The 21,253-nt window shown below is 39.3% G+C and overlaps 1 protein-coding gene across 1 annotated transcript in view; it reads left to right on the forward strand.

Annotated features, from left to right (window-relative positions):
- Positions 1-21,253, forward strand: part of LOC127987694 (uncharacterized) — a 2,462,016-nt gene that overhangs the window by 691,531 nt on the left and 1,749,232 nt on the right. Inside the window, exons 75-76 of the mRNA XM_052590053.1 lie at positions 4,702-4,878; positions 5,677-5,853. Coding sequence (XP_052446013.1) covers positions 4,702-4,878; positions 5,677-5,853 — 354 coding nt within the window. The remainder of the gene's footprint in view (positions 1-4,701; positions 4,879-5,676; positions 5,854-21,253) is intronic.

The raw sequence follows: 21,253 nt of genomic DNA on the forward strand, positions 1-21,253 counted from the left end.
GACGCATGCATTTCCTTCTATGTTTGCCGGGGTCTGTGCCCTCCACTGAAGAGTGCTGTTGGACTGCTAATGCACATCCAACCCTCTCACTGCAGTCCCCACGCTCTAACATTGACTGTCTCGCAGCACAAGCACTTCGAGCGTCACTGAACTGAGCTGTTATTGGAGCGCCCCCTCAGACACTCTGCACTATCCAGCCTTCAGAGTCTGATGGACGCCACGAGAGACTGGCGAATATGGCCAGTTTATGACGGCTCACACAGCTGCCGCGTTCTCGCTAGCGGCGTGGCCTAATGTTTTCTTGTTGTATTAAATCCTGCCATGAACATGCTTCAGGATTATACACAACGAAACGCAGCGAGTTTGACGCATGCGCTTTACTTCATGTTTGCCAGGGTCTGTGCCCTCCACTAGAGAGTGCTGTTGGACTGCTAATGCACATCCAACCCTTTCACTGCAGTCCCCACGCTCTAACATTGACTGTCTCGCAGCAAAGGCACCTCGAGCATCATTGGATTGAGCTATCATTTGAGCGCCCCCTCAGACACTCTGCACTATTCAGCCTTCAGAGTCTGAGGGACGCCACGAGAGACTGGCGGATATGGCCAGTTATGATGGCTCACACAGCTGCCACGTTCTCGCTAGCGGCGTGGCCTACTGTTATCTTGTTGGATTAAATCCTGCCGTGAACGCTTCAGGATTATACACAACGAAACGCGGCGAGTTTGACGCTTGCGCTTTCCTTCTATGTTTGCCAGGGTCTGTGCCCTCCACTAGAGAGTGCTGTTGGACTGCTAATGCACATCCAACCCTTTCACTGCAGTCCCCACGCTCTAACATTGACTGTCTCGCAGCAAAGGCACCTCGAGCATCATTGGATTGAGTTATCATTTGAGCGCCCCCTCAGACACTCTGCACAATCCAGCCTTCAGAGTTTGAGGGGCGGCAAAAAAGGCTGGCAAAGATGGCCAGTTTATGACTGCTCATACAGCCGCCACGTTCTCGCAATGGCGACGTGGCCCGATTTTTATCTTGGTGAATTAAATCCTGCCGTGGATACGCTTCAGGATTATACACAATGAAACGCAGCGAGTTTACGCATGCGCTTTACTTCATGTTCGCCAGGGACTGTGCCCTCCACTATAGAGTGCTGTTGGACCGCTAATGCGCATCCAACACTCTCACTGCAGTCCCTACGCTCTAACATTGACTGTCTCGCAGCAAACAGCGCTTCGAGCAGCATTGGATCGGGCTGTGACGCCAGGCGTAAATAATAACTAATAATCCCTCAGACACTGCGCAATCCAGCTTTCAGATTTTGAGGGGTGATTCAAGGGTCTTACACAGACGACCCGTTTATGACGGCTCGCACAGCCGCCGTTTTAGTTAGCGGCAGAGCCTGATGTTCAATTCGTTGGTCTAATTCCTGCCGTGGACACGTTCAGGATTATACACAACGGGACGCAATAGCTCTTATGCATACACTTCCCCTGTGCACGAATGCCGCAGGCTTTTCCGTGCACGGACATTATGTGTATGACAGCGTTGCAGAAAGCGGAAATTTGAGACTGCTAGTATCGTTTTGGGTCGCGTGTAACGCTTGCCCGGCATTTCTCAATGGGTGTTACGCACAATTGTCACGGATACACCAATTCGCTTTTTAGAGGCCCGCCTCTTTCCGCTGAATTCTTTCCACGGTGGTAGACTGATGGTAATAGCAGTGTTGTGACAGGAGATGTCAACTCTGCTGAGCAAAGGGGCTATAGAAGTCGTAGACCCCGTACTTCTCAATGCATGGATGTAGCTCTGGCCCCGTTGCGGCTCCAGGGCGTCCGTCTGTTAACCACTTGGACGATTGGCAGCGGCATTCCCCGTAATTTGTCTGGGGTTACTTCACATGCGCCCTTTTCAGTGGAAAAGTGGGCGGAAAGACGAAATATTTCACCCCGTTGTCTTCCGCATCCGACGATTTCGGTGACACGGAGTTGTGTGATGTCGTTAAAACTATGGATGCCAACCGAGTTTCTCCTACCGGGGTTCGGCTGGGGATTTGAGCTTTCCCAGAGACCGTCACGACGGATGTGTCTTTGACCGGTTGGGGAGCTGTTTGTCAAGGGCTACCAGCCCATGGAGTGTGGACAGCTGCACAACGCAGTTGGTATATAAACCGGTTGGAATTACTGGCAGTTTTCTGGCTCTCCAGTAATTCGCGAATCTGCTGATCGGCCGTCTTATGCTGCTCAGATCAGACAACACAGCGTTGTCTCATACCTGAATCATTAGGAAGGATTACGCTCTCGCCCCCTGTGCAGGCTGGCGAGACATGTTCTTCTCTGGTCTCAGAGAAAATTTCTGTCGATCCGAGTTGTTCATGTCCCCGGACGTTTGAACTTCGGAGCGGATATGCTATCCAGACAGGCTCTGGAACAGGGAGAATGGAGATTACACCTCCAGACGGTGAATCTTTTATGGTGGATATTCGGCAAAGCGAAAGTGGATTTATTCGCGTCAAACATGACTACGCATTGCCCGCTATGGTTCTCCCTATGCCCCCCATCGCCCCTGGGCGTGGATGCATTAGCTCACAGCTGGCCCAGGACCAGTCTGTATGCTTTTCCTCCGATTCGTTTGATCCCAGCGGTATTATGCAGAATACGGCGGGACAGAGTGGAACAGCTGCTGCTGGTGGCTCCGCGATGGCACACGCAGCCGTGGTTTGCGGATCTGATCAGTCTGCTAGCGGGCTCTCCGTGGAGATTCCCCTCAGACAGGATTTATTATCACAAGCACAGGGGCTGATTTGGCACCCGAGGCCGGATCTGTGGAAACTGTGGGCGTGGCCACTGAGCGGAGTGCGTTAGTATGTCCCGGTCTTTCTGTTGAAACCACTGAGACTATATTGAATTCTAGAGCAGCTTCTACGAGACGCTTATATGCTTTCAAGTGGAGACTGATTACAGCCTGGTGTGGCAATCGTAATGTGGATCCAGTTTACTGCCCAGTGGCTTCAGTGCTGGAGTTCCTCCAGGATTGTTTTTCGGATGGCGTAACACCAGCCACTTTTAAGGTTTACGTGGCAGCCATTTCAGCTTACCACGAATACATAGGCGGTGCCTCTATGAGGCGTCATCCACTAGTTTCTCGTTTCGTACAGCGTGCGCGACGGCTGAGGCCTTTCCGCCCTGTGCGAGTTCCTTCATGGGGTTTATCCATTGTGTTGCTAGGTTTATCAGGGCATCCGTTTGAGCCCTTGGAGCCCGTATCGGATAAATTCTTGACACTGAAGACATTTCTTCTCATGGCTTTATCCTCCCTCAAGAGAGTTGGGAATTTACAGGCTCTTTCTGTTTCACCCTCATGCATGGAATTTGCACCGGGCTCTGTGAAGGTGCTGCTGCGGCCCAGGCCTAACTATGTTCCTAGGTCGCATCTAACCTCTTTCGCTTTCAGCAAGTGTTCCTGGAAGCTTTTTCACCTGCTGAGGCTGGATCAAGAGATCTAAGTCTTTGCCCTGTGAGAGCTTTAAAGACTTATGTGGATCGTACAGCCCCTTGGCATGAATCTGACCAGCTGTTTGTCTGTTTTGGACATAAAAGTAAGGGCCATGCGGTTACAAAGCAGTGCATGTCCCATTGGCTGGTGGAGGCAATTTCTTTGGCCTATGAGGCGCGCGGACTCGCTTCGCCCTTAGGAATTGAGGCTCATTCCACTTGAGCTGTGGCTTCTTCTCAAGCTTTTCTCAGTGGATCTTCTATGGATGATATCTGTGCTGCGGCAGGATGGTCCTCACCGAGCATTTTTATCAAGTCCTACAGTCTGGATGTGAGGATGGCTCCTGGCTCCCGGGTTCTCTCCGCTTGAGCAGATGCTTCCTCGGATCTCAGTTATCAGGTACGTCAGGCGTTTTGGTATATCGTTCCCATACGTGGTGACGTCACCGCAGCATCGAAGTGACCTATGATAGGGAACATCTCGGTTACGTATGTAACCTTGGTTCCCTGAATAGGGAACGAGATGCTGCGGTTCTGGCCGTTCCGTACCTTGATAATTTCTTCATCTTCAGTCATGAAATCTGAGCGAAATGGCGCGCTGCACCCAGGTATATCATGCGTGCGCATGCGTAGGGTGGTGCTATGCGCCATTTGGCCAATAGGATTGGCGGGATGGTATAGGGCTTCAGACATTCGTCACACCGGAGGTGTTCCCATACGTGGTGACGTCACCGCAGCATCTCGTTCCCTATTCAGGGAACCAAGGTTACATACGTAACCGAGATGAAATACTTCCACACAAATGACATGATAGCGAATGATTACAACTGTGCATGCGGGCGTACTTCCGGAAAAATCGGTCGAAAAAAAGACCAAAAACCGGCCAAAAGCCGATTGCGTTTTTTAAGTGCAAACCGTCCGATTTATGGCCTTTCAACCGGAGAATCCCTAATTGTAATTCAGAAACAGAATTTTCTTGATTTCTCACATTTAAACTAAATTCTCACATTTAATGTTATTTTATGTAGTTCTGTAGTTCATCCTGTGTCTACTTTGTTCATCTTTTTTCTTCTGTTTTTGTTTATGGTCATGTTTTCAGGTTTTAGCAACATTTCATTTATTTCACTGTATGATGTTTACTCAATATTAATTTAACTCACACATGAACATAACGTGTCTGATTCATTGTGTTTTCTCTTTCTGTCTTCAGTCTGTGTGATTGCAGTATTACAGAGAAACAGTGTCTCATCCTGACTTCAGCTCTGAAATCAAACCCATCACACCTGAGAGAACTGAACCTGAGCAGGAATGAACTACTAGGAGACTCTGGAGTGAAACACCTCAGTGATCTACTGATGAACACACAATTCAAGCTGGAGAAACTACAGTTAGTATCATTATACTCTACAGCACTTACAGTCAGATTAAAGATTACTGTTTACTTTCAGGAAAAGGAAAGGAAAGGATGTGACGTGTGGCCAAGTCTAGTGTCCCATACTCTGAACATCTGGATTTAACACACACACACACACACACACACACACTCTCTTTCTCTCTCACACACACCTTGAACACACACACACACACACACACAAACACACACACACTCTCTCTCTCACACACACCTTGAACACACACACACACACACACACAAACACACACACACTCTCTCTCTCACACACACCTTGAACACACACACACACACACACACACACAGTGAACACACACACACACTCACTCTCATACACACACACTCTCACACACACACACCTGCAGTTGTGGTTCAGTTCTTGCTCGAGGGTCTCATCTCAGTCAGTCACCGGAGATCACAGTAATCCAGTTCATTAATGGACCAAATTATTATTTTTTATAATATTTTTATTCACTCAGACATGTACAGTAAAGAATGACAGTAGCAAAAAAAGTAAAAAATATATTTAAATAAATTGTAATTCAGAAACAGAAACTTTCTTGATTTCTCACATTTAATGTTATTTTAAGTAGTTCTGTAGTTCATCCTGTGTCTACTTTGTTCATCTTTTTTCTTCTGTTTTTGTTTATGGTCATATAATAAGTTTTTTGGCAGTGTTTTATTTATTGCACTGTATGTTGTTAACACATGATGAATTACTCCCACATGAACATAACGTGTCTGATTCATTGTGTTTTCTCTTTCTGTCTTCAGTCTGTGGAGATGCAGCATTACAGAGAAACAGTGTCTCATCCTGACTTCAGCTCTGAAATCAAACCCATCACACCTGAGAGAACTGAACCTGAGCTGGAATGAACTACTAGGAGACTCTGGAGTGAAACACCTCAGTGATCTACTGATGAACACACAATTCAAGCTGGAGAAACTACAGTTAGTATCATTATACTCTACAGCAGTTACAGTCAGATTAAAGATTACTGTTTACTTTCAGAAAGTCACCATGAAATTAAAGTTGACAGTTATTATTTTTTCTGGAATATTGCAGCGCTGAAATGATTTATCTGTGCACATAATGTATTTCTAATCTTGATTTTTCATCCGAGTCACTTTCCTTCTCCTAACTAAAGATTCTCTAGACTTAAAATGTAACTCATATACTCAATATCCTAGTTTTTTATGGCTGTGTAATTATTTATTTTGTTTTCAGGTTTTAGCAACATTTCATTTATTGAACTGTATGATGTTAACACATGATGAATTATTCACACATGAACATAACGTGTCTGATTCATTGTGTTTTCTCTTTCTGTCTTCAGTCTGTGGAGATGCAGTATGACAGAGAAACAGTGTCTCATCCTGACTTCAGCTCTGAAATCAAACCCATCACACCTGAGAGAACTCAACCTGAGCGGGAATCAAATAAAAAACACTGGAGTGAATCACTTATGTGACGTACTGAAGGATTCACGCTGTAAACTGGAGAGATTGAGGTCAGTAACATTCACAGACAAGAATCAAAATGATGAAAATCACTTTGTTTAACTCTTATGTGCTGTTCAAGGTCTTTTGAGACCCCAAATGATGTTTGCTGAAATAAAAACAAATGTTCCCTTTATCTAAATGACATGAGACTTTGTACGGTTGTCAACACTTGGTGCTATTCTTTATATATAAAATTATATTCTTTTTATATAAAAATCTATTAAAAAATATATTTTTAATTAATACATTTTATACATTTACAAAATATCATAAATCCTTCAAAAAAAACTAAATAAATGTAGTGTAAAAACATTAATAAATGACACTAGGGATGTCAAATTTCGATTATTTCCATGATCGATCGTCGTTTAAATTAACGATCAATTAATCGATTAATCGTTAACCATAATACTGCAAAATGCGTCTATTGCAGGCACGCAGTCAGCGGTATGACAGGATGTGCAAAAGCCACACACACAAAACGCTTTCTCACTTGAATTAAAGAGGTTTTAGTCTGAATAAAATGCTAGTAGCAGGATTATAAAATGAATAGATGCGATTATGATCATTTGATAAAATGAAGAGAGCGCGCCATACTTTTGAGGTCATTTTACTTTGTTGACAGTTTCCAATCCCGCACGGAGAACGCTGAACGCGCATCTTTAAATGGTTTTGTGGTGCTCGTTGTTGTATTTTAAAGCACAATTGCAATGTTTTCAACTGACATTATTGTATAAAATTATCCCAAATGTGGAGCGCGTGTGACTGCGCTGCACATTAAGTGAACTACATCGGCGCTGCTGCACCAAAACACAGTTGCTCACATTAATTTGATCCTGCTGGATTCTGTCCTAGAAAATGTCAGATTTTTAAAAATCCGGCATACAGCGCATTAGATCGTGACAGTGCATGCGTGCAGACGAGGATGAGCGAGCGCGGCTTTGGCTAGATTTATTTGGAGGTTATTGCTCATGTCTCATTCGGCACAAATTGAAATGTTTCCATATTCGCAATGTATTTGAATGTTAAACTATTATTTATAATGTAAACTAGGCTTGCATTCGCATATAGACGGAAAAGATGATCCTCTTCATATGAGCAAAAACGTCCTTGGCATAATAGTGGACCGGTATACTACGGTCTATTTAAACTGACCAGTGTAACCTTTTAATGTTTAGTTGACATTTTATTTTGATAATGAACAGACTGCGATGTAAGTTTGAATCGCTAGAATATACGTGTGCAGCAGGCTCCAGCGCGATCGAAACAGCTGAGACATTAAAAAAATATATATATTTTCCGCAAAAGTGTTTACTTTCATTTGTTCACACTCACAATAAAAACAGAAGATTTGTGCTCTTGTAAAATAAAGCAAACAAACAGAATGCGTTGTCATCCTTTTTTTTTTTTTTGTGAACTTATGGAGCGCCCACACTTCTGTTTTAAATCGGTTAATCTTAATTATTTAAGTCGGATATATTTCGCATAGCCTATTTAAAAAAAAAAAAAAAAAAAAAAAACATGAAAACAAATTGTTATTTTTATGTTGGTCCTATTACTTAGTAGGCTATAAATTTTCCTTAAATCATCCCATTTTGTCCCAGGGCTTAGAACCTGTGCCCTAGTCAGGTCCATGCAGAAACTTGTGAACGATGCTCGGCGTCACCGTTTAGTGACAGCAGTGAATGCTCCAGGAATGTGTCGGTCACAGCGCCTATTAATCGCTGTTTTGAATCCAGCAATTATTTATTTAGAAATGATAAGATCTGATTATGACAAGTGTGGTATAAAAGCTTTGTTTATTAGAGGAATAATAGGTTAACTGGAAAATGTTAGATCGTGACCATGCTTTTGGACCCCATAGTCTTCATTTACGCGGCTTTGTTCTGGTTTGCCGGTTGGTCACGAATTTCCACAAATTCAGTATATTTAGGCATTGTTTCTTTTCCTAAATCTTCATAGTCTAACCCTCTAATTTCCCAGGTTTATTTTATTATCTTTCGCTTTTAATAACTGTTTTCGCATCTCTTACTGTGGTAAACATGGGAAGGGAAATTAAAGATTTCATGAATTAAGAATTCGTTCGATTTATTAATTTGTTCCCTTATTTCACTTAAATCATGGGTTATTTAGGGAACAAAATTAATGAAACATGGACAATTGCCACATTAATAATTCGTAGGAATGAATTAACAAGTTGTAGGAATGAATAGACTACCTGTCCTGTCACTGTGTCCCGCAGCCCTGCAAAGCGCACGATATAAAACAGTTATCTGATGAAATGATTAGTAACTACATTTCTATTGCATTTAATGTTGAAGAACTTTTATGTTGTTTCTATTTTAATGTACTTTAAAGTTTAAATCACATTAAAAGCTTAATTTGTACATTGTGAATGAATGATGATGCTTTTATATATCGTCACCGTCACTCACAGCCGCTCGCACGTGTTGAGTGCGCATGAGCCGCACGCAGCCCAACATTGAATCGGTTAACCGACCATCGATAGCCTTAATCGATTGCATCTCTTATCGACAATTAATCGATCATCGATTAATCGTTGACATCCCTAAATGACACATTTTGTAACAAAATGTCGTTTTGTTGGCTGTGTTCTCTGGAGAGCCCAAACAGCACGAGTGTCGTCCCCAAACGAACAGCACATAAGAGTTGAACAAAACACTTTATACTCAATATCTCATGATGAATGTGTTCACATTATATTTGTGAAAGATTCTTCATCTTAATGATTTGTTTGTAAGATGATCTCTCTTCCTCTGTTTGTCTCTTTCTAGTCTTTATGACTGTGACATTACAGATGTTTCTTCTTTAACTCAGTCTTTGACAAACACAAAAGCTCTGCAGTTTCTAAAAGAGATTGATCTGAGAGGTAATAAGATTGGAAACTCAAAGCAGAAGCTCATTGATGTGCTACGAGACTCAAACTGTGAACTGAGGTGAGTAAACTTCACTTTGTGATATTAAAGAGATTCATTTACCTCTGATATGTGAACAAATATATACTTTCAGATATTAGTGAAAAGAGTTGATCAAATGATCATCAAGCTTTATTTCAAAGGGTTTGTGTCAGAATGAAATGTAAAGTTGATAAAAATGTTGAACACAAAGGAGGGAAAGAGAAGAAAAGCAGACTGTCACAGCTTTCTACAGCAACAGCTGCTTTATTAATGAGATCAGTAATAGTGAATCATTAGAGTTTGAAATAGATTTGTTCAGATTGTAGGAAAACGCTGGTAAAATCAGAGCAGATTCAGCTTCAGCTCACAGTCGTCCAGCATCACATGATCAATGTCTCTGTCTCTTGTGTGTTTTTACTTTGACAAGCAACACGTCACATTACTTTACACTTACTTTCTGTAAGAGATAATGTAGCTCCAGCCGCTTGTTATCACAGAATAAACCCGACAGGGTGATCAGGACTTGTGTCCTCCTGAAGAGACTTATTATGTGATAACATCCGGCTGCATCTGCATTATCACACGTATTATATGCTTTCTTGACACACAAGTGAAGAATTAGACACAATTTAGATTCAGCTAAACACTTCTGCTCAGTTAGCAACAACTTGAACAACAAGACACACTTTGAACAATGTCTCCTCAAGTCTACTATTAACAGGAATCTCCTGCGGTTTGGTTTGAGGGTAAATCCAGTCAGTAACTGAGGCACAAGCTAATAGCAGTTGTGTTTGAATGAAACGAGTGAGAGCGCGGTGCTGTGATACGAGAGAAGTCAAAGAAACACCCGACTCAAATACCGTATGACTGTGTGTTATTCTGCTGCTAATGACACACACCTAATGAATAACACACCTCCGAATGTCACCACTGACCAATCAGAATCCAGTATTCCAGCGAGCTGTGCAATCATTTCACTTATTTACTGAGACCAACACAAACATGTTTAAACTAGAGACAAACAGCTTTAACTAGTGACACATTAAACTGAAAGATTTGTGTTTTAAGACTAAATCACATTTGTGTTTGTTCTTGTCATTTATAATATTTGGTGTAAACTCGTTAGTGTGTGTTTCTCTTTATATTGACTGAAAGGAAATCATGTTCTAAGTGTATTCTATTTAAAACACAAATATTATTTCATAACTATGTATTCAAAATCAGGTATAGTCAGTTTTGATCTGATTACAAAATATGATTTAAAAATAATAATGTAACTAAAATATAGTAATTAATTTGTACTTTGTTCCACTGAACTGTGATTATCTTTTTTGCTGTTCCACCTTACAGATTGAGTTCAGTATTCGTATGTGTATCATGAAGTGAAGTTGTCTTGAGAGGAGAAAATTGAGTTTTTTTTCCTCGAAACGATGATGTATGTGAAGTGATCTTGAGAGGAGCAGTAAACATCAGCTGAAGATCCACAGAAGAGCTTCACTACTGTGTCTATGAGGAGAAATAAATGTGTGATAAATGTGTAAATGTGATCCATACAGGTGAAGAGACTCAGACTTTACAATCAAATAATGCAGCATGTGTGTTAGAAACATGATATTGAATGATTAATGTTGCTTTAGTATTCAAGCAGATGATCATTGTGTTTAATGTAAAGCTGGAACAGAGGAGGAAGAAGCTCAGATGAGTCTGTCTGGCTCTTCAGTTTAATAATATTTCTATTAAACTCATTCATAATGATTCAGATGTTTAAATGTGATTGTCAAGTGCAGCACTTAAATGTGTCAAAAGATATAAAGCAAATCTACAATGTGTGAAACTTATCTCATGTTTTATACACATTGTTATTCTATTTTACTTTATATTTAGTTGTGTGTCTGTTGTTAATGTACATATATCCAGTATATAGTCTTTGTTCTGTGGATGGAGTCTCTCCTTCATCAAATCAACTAAACATTTTCACAAGTTAACAGCATTTGTGTCTTTCACTCTCCTCTAAATACTCAAACACATTTAGTCTTTTTAACACTTTTATATTTTCATGTAAATAAAATGCCACATAGAGTTAAAAACAAGTGAAAAGTTGACTTGTCTGTTTTAAGTATTATTAAACTGTTTTAAATATAGGCTAACTTGTAGACATGAAACATAAAGCATAAATAGCTAATGCATAATAACAGAAATGTTCCCATTATATGTACAGCAGGTATTTCTTTATTTATTTTATTTGTATTTTTCTCAGTTAATATATTTCTAAAAGTGCTGTACTTTCTTAATTGCGCCGCATGATAGTTGTTGGTCAGAGATGTTTTGGAGCAGAAGATCTGCAGGATTCTGGAGGTTCATCATGTGGAAAGTTGATAGTTAGTTAAAGTGCTTCTGTCGTTCTCTAACATTCAGATCTGTAAAGTAAGGTGGAAAGGACACAGCTCTGATACAGAGTCATTCTAGTGTTGGACCTCCACATATTGTTCAGTGTTATAAAGCTGTTTCTGCTCTTGCTAATGCGTCTCTTGATGTCATTGTCTGTCCTCCATCATGTCTAATGATGAAGCCCAGGTCTACAAACTCCTCATTTCTACAGAGGTCTGCTCCTGTACTTTAATTGCTGAGGGGTTTGAGGTGTTCAGTGTTATCATCTCTGTTTTCTGCTTGTTGATCTTGGAGTCTAGTTGTCTGAGTCCAGATGTTTTCTCTGGTGAAGGTGTAAGAACAACAGCTAATCATCAGTGAAGTCAAGATCTTCTCTGGATAATGCTCGACTTAAACAGACAAACACTTCATGAGTCAACTGTCAGCTTTCCTCACAACGGAGAGCTCAGACTCAGATGTTGATAAAATAATCTTATAATATTCATACACCAGACAGTTGAGTATCTAGAGTACAGTATGCACAGTGTGTAGTGTGTCATTCAGGATTTCATTTGGATATAAATTAAATCCAAGCAATGGCCATTTAGTTTTATTAATGAATCTAAATGGTCAGCAAATGAACTTAATGAACTTTGATGCTTGAGCAGCAAATCAGCATATTGGTATGATTTTTCTTTTCAGATAGCGAGCAGGACAAACAACTATGACTGGGACTGTCATACACACACTTTAAAAACATCGAAATGTTTAAGTCAAAGTAACTTAATATTTTTTAGTTCAATAAAACATATATTTTTAAGTGTCTGTTACCATACACTGTAAACCCTATTATAATAAAATGCTGTGAATGTTTAGAGTTTAGTTGTCGTGTTTCTGCTTGTTGTTGTGTGGAGAACGCTTCCACAAAAAGGAGTTTTTCCCACCAGGTCCTTGGTGGGGGCTTGTAGTCCGTAATGGTCTGTATCCCCTGCCACAAGTTCCTAGTGTCTCTGCTGTCACTGAATTGATGGGCTATCCTCCTGGAGTGCTGTCTCTTAGCCTCTCTGATGCCACGGGACAGGTTGGCCCTAGCTGTTCTCAGGCCCACCTCATCTCCAGCTCTGAAGGCAGTGTTCTGTGTCTTCAGGAGTCTGTAGACCTCCCCTGTCATCCACAGCTTCTGGTTGGCCCGGACAGTGATAGTTTTTGTGACCATTACATCATCAATAAACTTATTGATGTAGGCAGTGACAGTCTCTGAGTACTCCTGGAGGTCAGTGGTGTTATTGCATGTGGCAGCCTGTTTAAACATGTCCCAGTCAGTTGTGTTGAAGCAGTCCTGAAGAACCTCTGATGATCCTTCTGGCCACACTTTAATCTGTTTTTGAACTGGTTTGACGACTTTAATGAGCGGTCTGTATGCAGGCATTAGCATAACAGTGATGTGGTCTGAGGCTCCGAGATGGGGGAGGGGGAGGGCTTTGTAAGCTCCTCTCTGTGTGGTGTAAACAAAGTCCAAAATGTTATTACCTCGTGATGGAAAGTTAATGTGTTGTTTTATTTTTGGAAACACACTCTCTAGGTCAGCATGGTTGAAATCCCCAGCTCTGATGAGAAAAGCATCAGGGTGTGCTGTCTGCTGCTCACTGATGTGCTGGTACAGTTCATTTAGTGCGTCGTTCCTGTTGCTGATGATGTCGAACAGGGGAATGTACACCGAAATGAGCAGTATAGCAGTATATTCCCTCGGCAGATAGAACGGCCGGCACTTAACAATCATAAACTCCACCAGGGGTGAGCAGTGTTTGCAGATCACAAGAGTATCGCGGCACCACGCGTCATTGATGTAAACACAAAGGCCGCCGCCGCGACGAGAGCTCTGTCCGCTCGATAGCACATCAGCTGGTCGAGCTGAATAGCGCCGCCTGGAACACTGTTGCTGAGCCATGTTTCCGTCAACACAAAAACACAACAGTCTCTTACAGTCCTCGGAGTTGAGCGTAGTAATCGAATGTAATCCAGTTTATTGTCCAACGAGCGTACGTTTGCCAGTACGATGGTGGGGATAGATGGCTTGTGTGGGTTAGCCGTTAGCCTAGCCCGGATACCTCCGCGCTTCCCCCTCTTCTGCTTCCTCTCACACCCCTTGTGGCGCCTCCGCTGTGGGCGAGATGCAGTAGCGAGGGTCGGTGATGGTGAAGGCCCCCGTAGCAGACCTAGATCCCGTAGCTGTTCTGCGTGCTCAAAGTTTAACTAAAAAAATGCAGTTCTGCCGACATCGAGCAGAAACTCGCGACTGTATGTGCGCTTACAGACAGGTAGACGCGATGACGACGTACAAAAACTCTGTGACTCACAAGACATAAAACACGAAAACACCGTTCTGTCGGGACAGAGAGAAGCCGCTGCATGTGGACGCGCTGCCATCTTGTTTAGAATGTGTGTGTGTGTGTGAAACTGATACTGATAATAAAACTACTACTTTTTTCAACTGTTATATTTATCTAGCAGTAATGATACATAATCACCTGATTAATGGCTGTTTACAGTCCTGCAATACTAACATTTTAATTTTTCAGTTTGTTTGTGCACCCACAAAAGTGTTTTTTAGCACCAGCCGTCACTGATTCACACGTTAAAGAAACGAAAATGATGGTGTATAAAATTTATTTTTATAATCATTTATAATATTCAGGAGAAAGTCTGTGAAATGAGGTTTTGTTCTGTCTTAGAATAGGACACGCTGGACTGAATCATACACTGTTCAAAACAGAGAGGAGTCAGTGTTACGTGTGTTGTTGGAGTGGAGGAAATATGAGGAGGAAAGAAGGGAAATGATTCAAATGATAAAGACAGACATTGTAAACATTAATGATCAGAAGCTTTAAGAAGGAAGTACTTGTGTTCAAACATCTCATGATTTACCTAAAAAATACAGGATTGATGGAAAGAATATGATTAATTTCTAAATGTCCATGTTTATCATACACTGCTCCACAGTCTAGTCTCGTAAGTGGTATTAATGCACCTTTAACATTAGTTGTCAGCCACCAATCAAATAAAAAACAGAAGAAGCTTTTCTACAAGCAAAATCCTGACCCATACTTTATTCCAGTTGGTGGCGGTAATGCAACAGTTTGGCTGCAACCCGCAAATAAACAAAGAAGAAGAAGAAGTAGAGCTGAGGCTATGACGTCAGCTGTTTTCTAAGGTGAGTAGTTCACTATTTCCACGAAGTTGTAAAATCCTCTTTACACCTTTTGTTTTGAGCAAACTCTTTACATAGAAAATGGTAAGATGTGGGGATGTTATGAATGCGGTAAATAACATTAGAAATGTGTTCAGATTGATAAGGACAAATCACAATGTTTGATAAAGATGTGTTTCTATCAGCAAACAGTCAGAATAAAGTGAGCTGATCTGCTCCTGATCCTGAATGTCTTGTTTAATGAGTGGTTATAGTCTGAGACTCATCAATATTATCAGCTGATCAAAATCCTCTTTATTTCATGATAATAGATCCTGTTTTCACCTCATTCATTACACTGATGACTTCAGATCTGTTCATTGACACATTAAGATCATTTTATTGCTGTCAAGATCAGAAAACAACACAGTTATCAGTTATTGTGACATTACAAGATGAAACTATCACAACAGCATTTATTCATTAGTCTGTGATAAACCATGTTTCATATAAAACAAAACTAAAACACATTCAGTTCAACTCAATTCAGTGGTGGTTTATTTGTACCTTGCAAATTTGAAAAAATGATATTTCTAAGTGTGTTTATTCTTCCACTTTTTAAATTCTTATATTGCTTATATTTGGCATCTTTTTTTTCTTATATATTTGTGTGTCTGTATATTAATGAAAGAGAAGATTAATAATAAGAAGACTTTTTTTTTATTAGCTTACAAGTACGAGCATCAAAGCATCATGAAGAAGATAAATCTGCAGAGACAGAGTTTACTGAAGAACAGAGAGAACATGAGAGATCTAGAACCCTGCAGAACCAAACACACTGAAGAACAAACCGGTTGTGTTTATTCTTCATCCTTCAGTGATGAGGCTCAAAAATGTTTGTGTGTATATATATATGTTTGTATATGTATATATATGTATATGTATGTATATGTATATGTATATATGTGTGTGTATATATGTATGTGTGGATTTCATCAGTGGCGGGTCACATGTTCACTCCTACTATGATGATTCTGATTTTATTACATTCAGTGTAAACAGTGATTTATAACGGATCAGTAACAACAAGATCACAGTTGAAGTTCACGCAGTCTGTCTGAGAGAGAATCTCCTGGAGAAATCAAAACAAATGAACACAACTGCACACAGAAGAAACATAACCCATACAGCCCAGTTAAGCAACATGACACGACCAAATTTAACATTTTAAAGCGTTGAAATGAGTAGTTCATATACATGTTAGTTCAATATTTGATATATTGTCAAAGCTAACTGTTTTTGCTCCATTTGGTTAATGAAAACGCTTCCAAACGCTTCTCTGAGTAACACACAGCAGTGTTTCGTTACTGAAGGATTCGTGTTTGTGAATTTTGAATCATTTGAGTCAATGATTCAGTTCTCCATTTATAAAGACATGCCCTTTGTCTCAATGTTCATACTATCATCCTAAATAGTGTGTGAGACTAGAAGAAGTGTAGAGAAATATAATGAAGGAACCAGTTAAATGTCCTTGTTAGTTTTTATCATATTTAGTCAACCTTATCCTGTTTAGTCGACTGAAAGTCTCAACATTTTAGTCTAGTTTTAGTCAATGAAAACTTGACATTTTAGCAGTAAGATTATTATTAATTAACCACACAGCAGTATTAAGTTTGGCAGACATTTTTTAATTCAGTCTTAGTTTTACTCAAATTTACATTTTAGTAATCATATTTAGTCAACCCTGTCCTGTTTTTGTTTAGTCAAGTTTAAGAAAACGAAATGTATGATCATTTTAGTCAGGTTGTATAATGGCTAAACCGATCCGAATTATTTTTGCTCTAAATTATAATCGTAAAGTTTGTTGTTATTTGAGAAATGTACTTTTGTGTTTCAGGTATTGCTCTTTCACCAGTAAACACAAAGCAACAGAATGTGGACTCATACACATGGTTTATTTAATCTCATGTAATGTGCTGATTTATTAGGCTTTTTATTATATAAAATAACACCAAAGACTTATGCACTCAGTCTGTCTATAATATGAAAACTGGTGAAACAAAGAAAAATATGATAACATTGAAATTCCTAATAGTTATTCCACTATTTCCAAACTGCAGCATTGCATTGTCAGTGGCAGCATTTGAAGATTGATTTATAAAAATCATTTCAGGTTTAAGAAGTGTTTCAACATTGCATCAACTACTGATGAACACATTGATTTTATTTAAATAATCACTCTGTTGATTATTTAACCATGTGTTACTTTGTATTTGGAAGGCGTTTGTCTTTCAAACACATTAAAACACAAATTTACAAACTTTTGTCATCTGATCCTCTTTCACCAAATATATTTACTTGAAGTACCCCTGAGATTTAAAAAATATATTTTAATAATTATCACATTTGCATGTTCATGATTCTCTGATGTTGGTTATGTCCACATGACATGCAGGTAAACAAATGGAATGTTAAACTTTTTTAATAAGATTTTATTTTGATTGGTTTTAAAATTATTTATTTTAATGTATCATTTTTTATGATTTAATTAATTAGCTTTTTATTAAAGTCACAAACCCTAGTTTGGGAAACCTTGATGTAATTTTTAATGCATTCCATGTTAATAACAACAAATGGAATATATATATTTATAAGTCATGGGCCTGTATGAGATTTTGATGGTATGATAATCTTTAGCAAACATAACATGGTTTCACAGTATTGTTGTTACAGCTCTGAAATGATTGCAAATCATGAGTCAGTTCAGGAGTTCGGAGCGAGTTCGCGGATCATTTGAGTCAGTTCGGGAGTTCAAAGCGGGATCGTGAATCATTTGAGTCAGTTTGGAGATCGCGAATCATTTGAATCAGTTCGGGTGTTCGTAGCGGGATCGCGAATCATTTGAGTCAGTTCGGTAGTTCGTAGCGGGATCGCGAATCATTTGAGTCAGTTCGGGAGTTCGTAGCGGGATCGCGAATCATTTGAGTCAGTTCGGGAGTTCGGAGCGAGTTCGCGAATCATTTGAGTCAGTTTGGGGATCGCGAATAATTTGAATCAGTTCGGGAGTTCGTAGCGGGATCGCGAATCATTTGAGTCATTTTGGGAGTTCGTAGCGGGATCGCGAATCATTTCAATCAGTTCGGGAGTTCGTAGCGGGATCGCGAATCATTTGAGTCAGTTCGGGAGTTCGGAGCGAGTTCGCGAATCATTTGAATCAGTTCGGGAGTTCGGAGCGGTTTCGTGAATCATTTGAGTCGTTTCGGGAGTTCAAAGCGGGTTCGCGAATCATTTGAGTCAGTTTGGGGATCGCGAATCATAGCTGTATATGGATATCCATGCGTGTTTAGGTACGATATGTGAACTCATATTTTTTGTTTTAAAAAATGTGTTATTTTTAAAAGAATATGTAAAAAAAAAAACTTGACATAATATATATTTTGTTTTTGAGCAACATACAGAATATTAGAAACAGAATTAGTTTTTTTTTCTTTGATTTGTTTCCTAAAAAGAAAAAAAATAAAGACTACTAAATGACATCTAATTTGTTATATAATTAATATACATATAATGTATATGATTTCATATCATTTAGTTATATAATAATAATCATACACATAATTTGATTTAATAATAACCCAGTGTGAAGCAAAAACAGAATGTTCTGACAAGCTTTGTGAAATTCTATATATATATATTACTCTTTATATTTTTTATGTCAATATGGTAGAATATTATCCTATTTAAATCAAGTTAGGTCAAAATTAATCTAAAGTGGTCTGATTAGATTATCTAAAATGTGTAATATAATGGATTATGATACTAACTATAATTTTTATTCATGTAATTTGGAATCAGTACCGGATTACAGTTTACATAGCTAGACTATTTTAGTTCCCTCACTCCACAACAGATAATTTTAATTAACAGTATTTAGAAAAGAACAAGAATTAAGAATATAAGAAGCTATAGCAATATAGACGACAAGCCAAAACAAATTAATTTAAAACAAAACGAAACTGAAACCAACATTGGTACAGTGATAACACTTAATGGCACAGATTTTACTATATATTTAAACTGCGCAGTGTTTATGTATTTTATTATGAAGAGACTGCATTGTCAAAGTAACTGTGGGATTATATTATATATTATTATAATTATAATATATATTATATATATTGTGCAGGATTATATACACATAATGAACAGCAGGAACGTGAGAGCTGTGGTAATAAATACAGTTGGATTGAGTGTGCAAACGTATTGTTAAACAATGTATTCTATGCAAAATAACAGTAGTGCAATGATATTTTTATAGAAATAGTTTACTGTGCTCTGTACAGAAGTACTGTGAGGAGTGCAGTAAAAGAGCAGGAGCAGGTTAGATTGGTGTTGTGGAGTTCAGAAGTGTCACAGTCTCGGGGAAGAAGCTCTTCCTGAGTCTACTAGTGCGAGAGCGTAGGCTCCTGTAACTCCTGCCGGATGGAAGGAGGATGAAGAGTTCATAGTGAAGATGAGACGCATCCTTGATCATGTTTCTTGCCCTGCCCAGACAGCGCTTCTGATAAATGTTCTCGATGGAAGTTAACTGGGTGTCAGTGATCCATTGAGCAGTTTAAGGCTCCGTAAGAAGTAAAGGTGCTGCTGTGTCTTTTTGACCAGGGTGGAGGTGTTTTAGTTTTCTCCACCCACTGGAGTGCTTTGCGGTCAGATGCAGAGCAACTGCTGTGCCATACTGAGATGCAGTTTCTAATTTGTCAGGTTTTTAATGATATCTGTTGACTCAAACGGTTTGAGTTAAGTCACTTGTCAGGTTTTACAGTGAAGGGTGGTCTGATGATCTTAATGAGCTAACGCTCGTAATCTTCATCGATTTATTTTCTTTCCTTGTTTGTAGCATCAGTGTAATGTTACACATCTGAACAATTAAAAAATGTGAAATCTCTCGAGGTCCACCTGCAATTTACAAATATAATGAGTGCAGGAGCTTCAGATTTTCTGTGTCAATGAGCAGATAATGGTTGTTCACTCAAAGGTCTTGAATTAATTAGTTTTAATAATTGTCTTTCCATTTACTGTTATTTTCTTCACTTATTGCATTATCTATGTTCTTGATACTTGAAGGTTACACTGTTGTTACAAGTTACTCCTGTTGTATTAGCACTACAAGTGCACTATGTATAAATTAAATAAGTGTTTTTCTATTTAATATTTAACTTATTAGCTGTGTTAGCTGTGGTCTTGATAGTTGTTTATCTAATTACCTTTTATGTGTTGCACTGCCCCTTTACTGGTTTTATATACCTTACTGTAAACTGTACACATTTACCTCAATGTGATGCACAAATAATGAGATACAGAACTGATCAATTTTGCCATTTATTGTTGTAACAGGTGGTATGCAATATGCATAACAATGATAATGCTGTTCATGCATAGGCAACATTTAATGTAAGGCTGTGAAAACCATTAATAGCATCCAAAATAAAAGTAGTTTATTTAAGGTTCATTTCTGTATATGTATATAAATGCACAAACATACACGTGTATATCCCCCTCTTCACATGAACCCTGAGGTGATCTATCTGCCTTGTTTCCTCCACATCTTCTGCATCCAGCTGCGTCCTCTGGTGAATGCAGGTATTTTCACTTCTGCACACACGAGTCCAACACTGTCTCTGTCACATCCACCATCTGACAACACCAAGTCTCCAGGTAATAGTTTATTAAGAAGGCCATTATTCTCAGCCACATGTTTGTCACTGACATGACCTCCTCACATGAAAGAGAGAGATCCTCGTGGTGTAATGCCAATGAGATACTTTAGGGTGAATTGCATTTAGTGAGATACAGTGTGTGGCAGGCAGACGAGAAGCTGTGTCACCACACATCAGAAGAGAAGACATTGAAGAAGCCCAGTGTAGTACTTCACCTTTGCATCATCATCTTTAAAACAATCCTCATCCGTTCTCTTTTGACCTAGCTCCTCCTTCAGTCTCCGATTTCATGAGTAAAGATGAGACAAGGACTCGAACAGAAAGCAAAGGGCTTTATTGAATAATAAAGCAAAGAAGAAGAAAAAAACGTAGGGCAGACATGAGAACAAACCGCTGAAAACACAAGACAAGACAAGACAAGAGTGTCCGCTGAGAAAATGAAAATTCAACACACACACGTTCACACAATAACAATATACACCAGTGTCAGGAATACTGACATAACCAGGAATAAACCAGACCAAAATGACAGTCCTGACATTAATAAAGTGTGCGGTGTAACAATGACTCCATTGCTAGTGGTAAAAACAACAACAAAAGTTAAACGTGTTTTGTTTATAACTTACCACGTATAACTTAATATTTCACTGGGAATCTGA

This window comes from Carassius gibelio, chromosome B22 (genome assembly GCF_023724105.1).
Source record: "Carassius gibelio isolate Cgi1373 ecotype wild population from Czech Republic chromosome B22, carGib1.2-hapl.c, whole genome shotgun sequence".
Taxonomy (NCBI): domain Eukaryota; kingdom Metazoa; phylum Chordata; class Actinopteri; order Cypriniformes; family Cyprinidae; genus Carassius; species Carassius gibelio.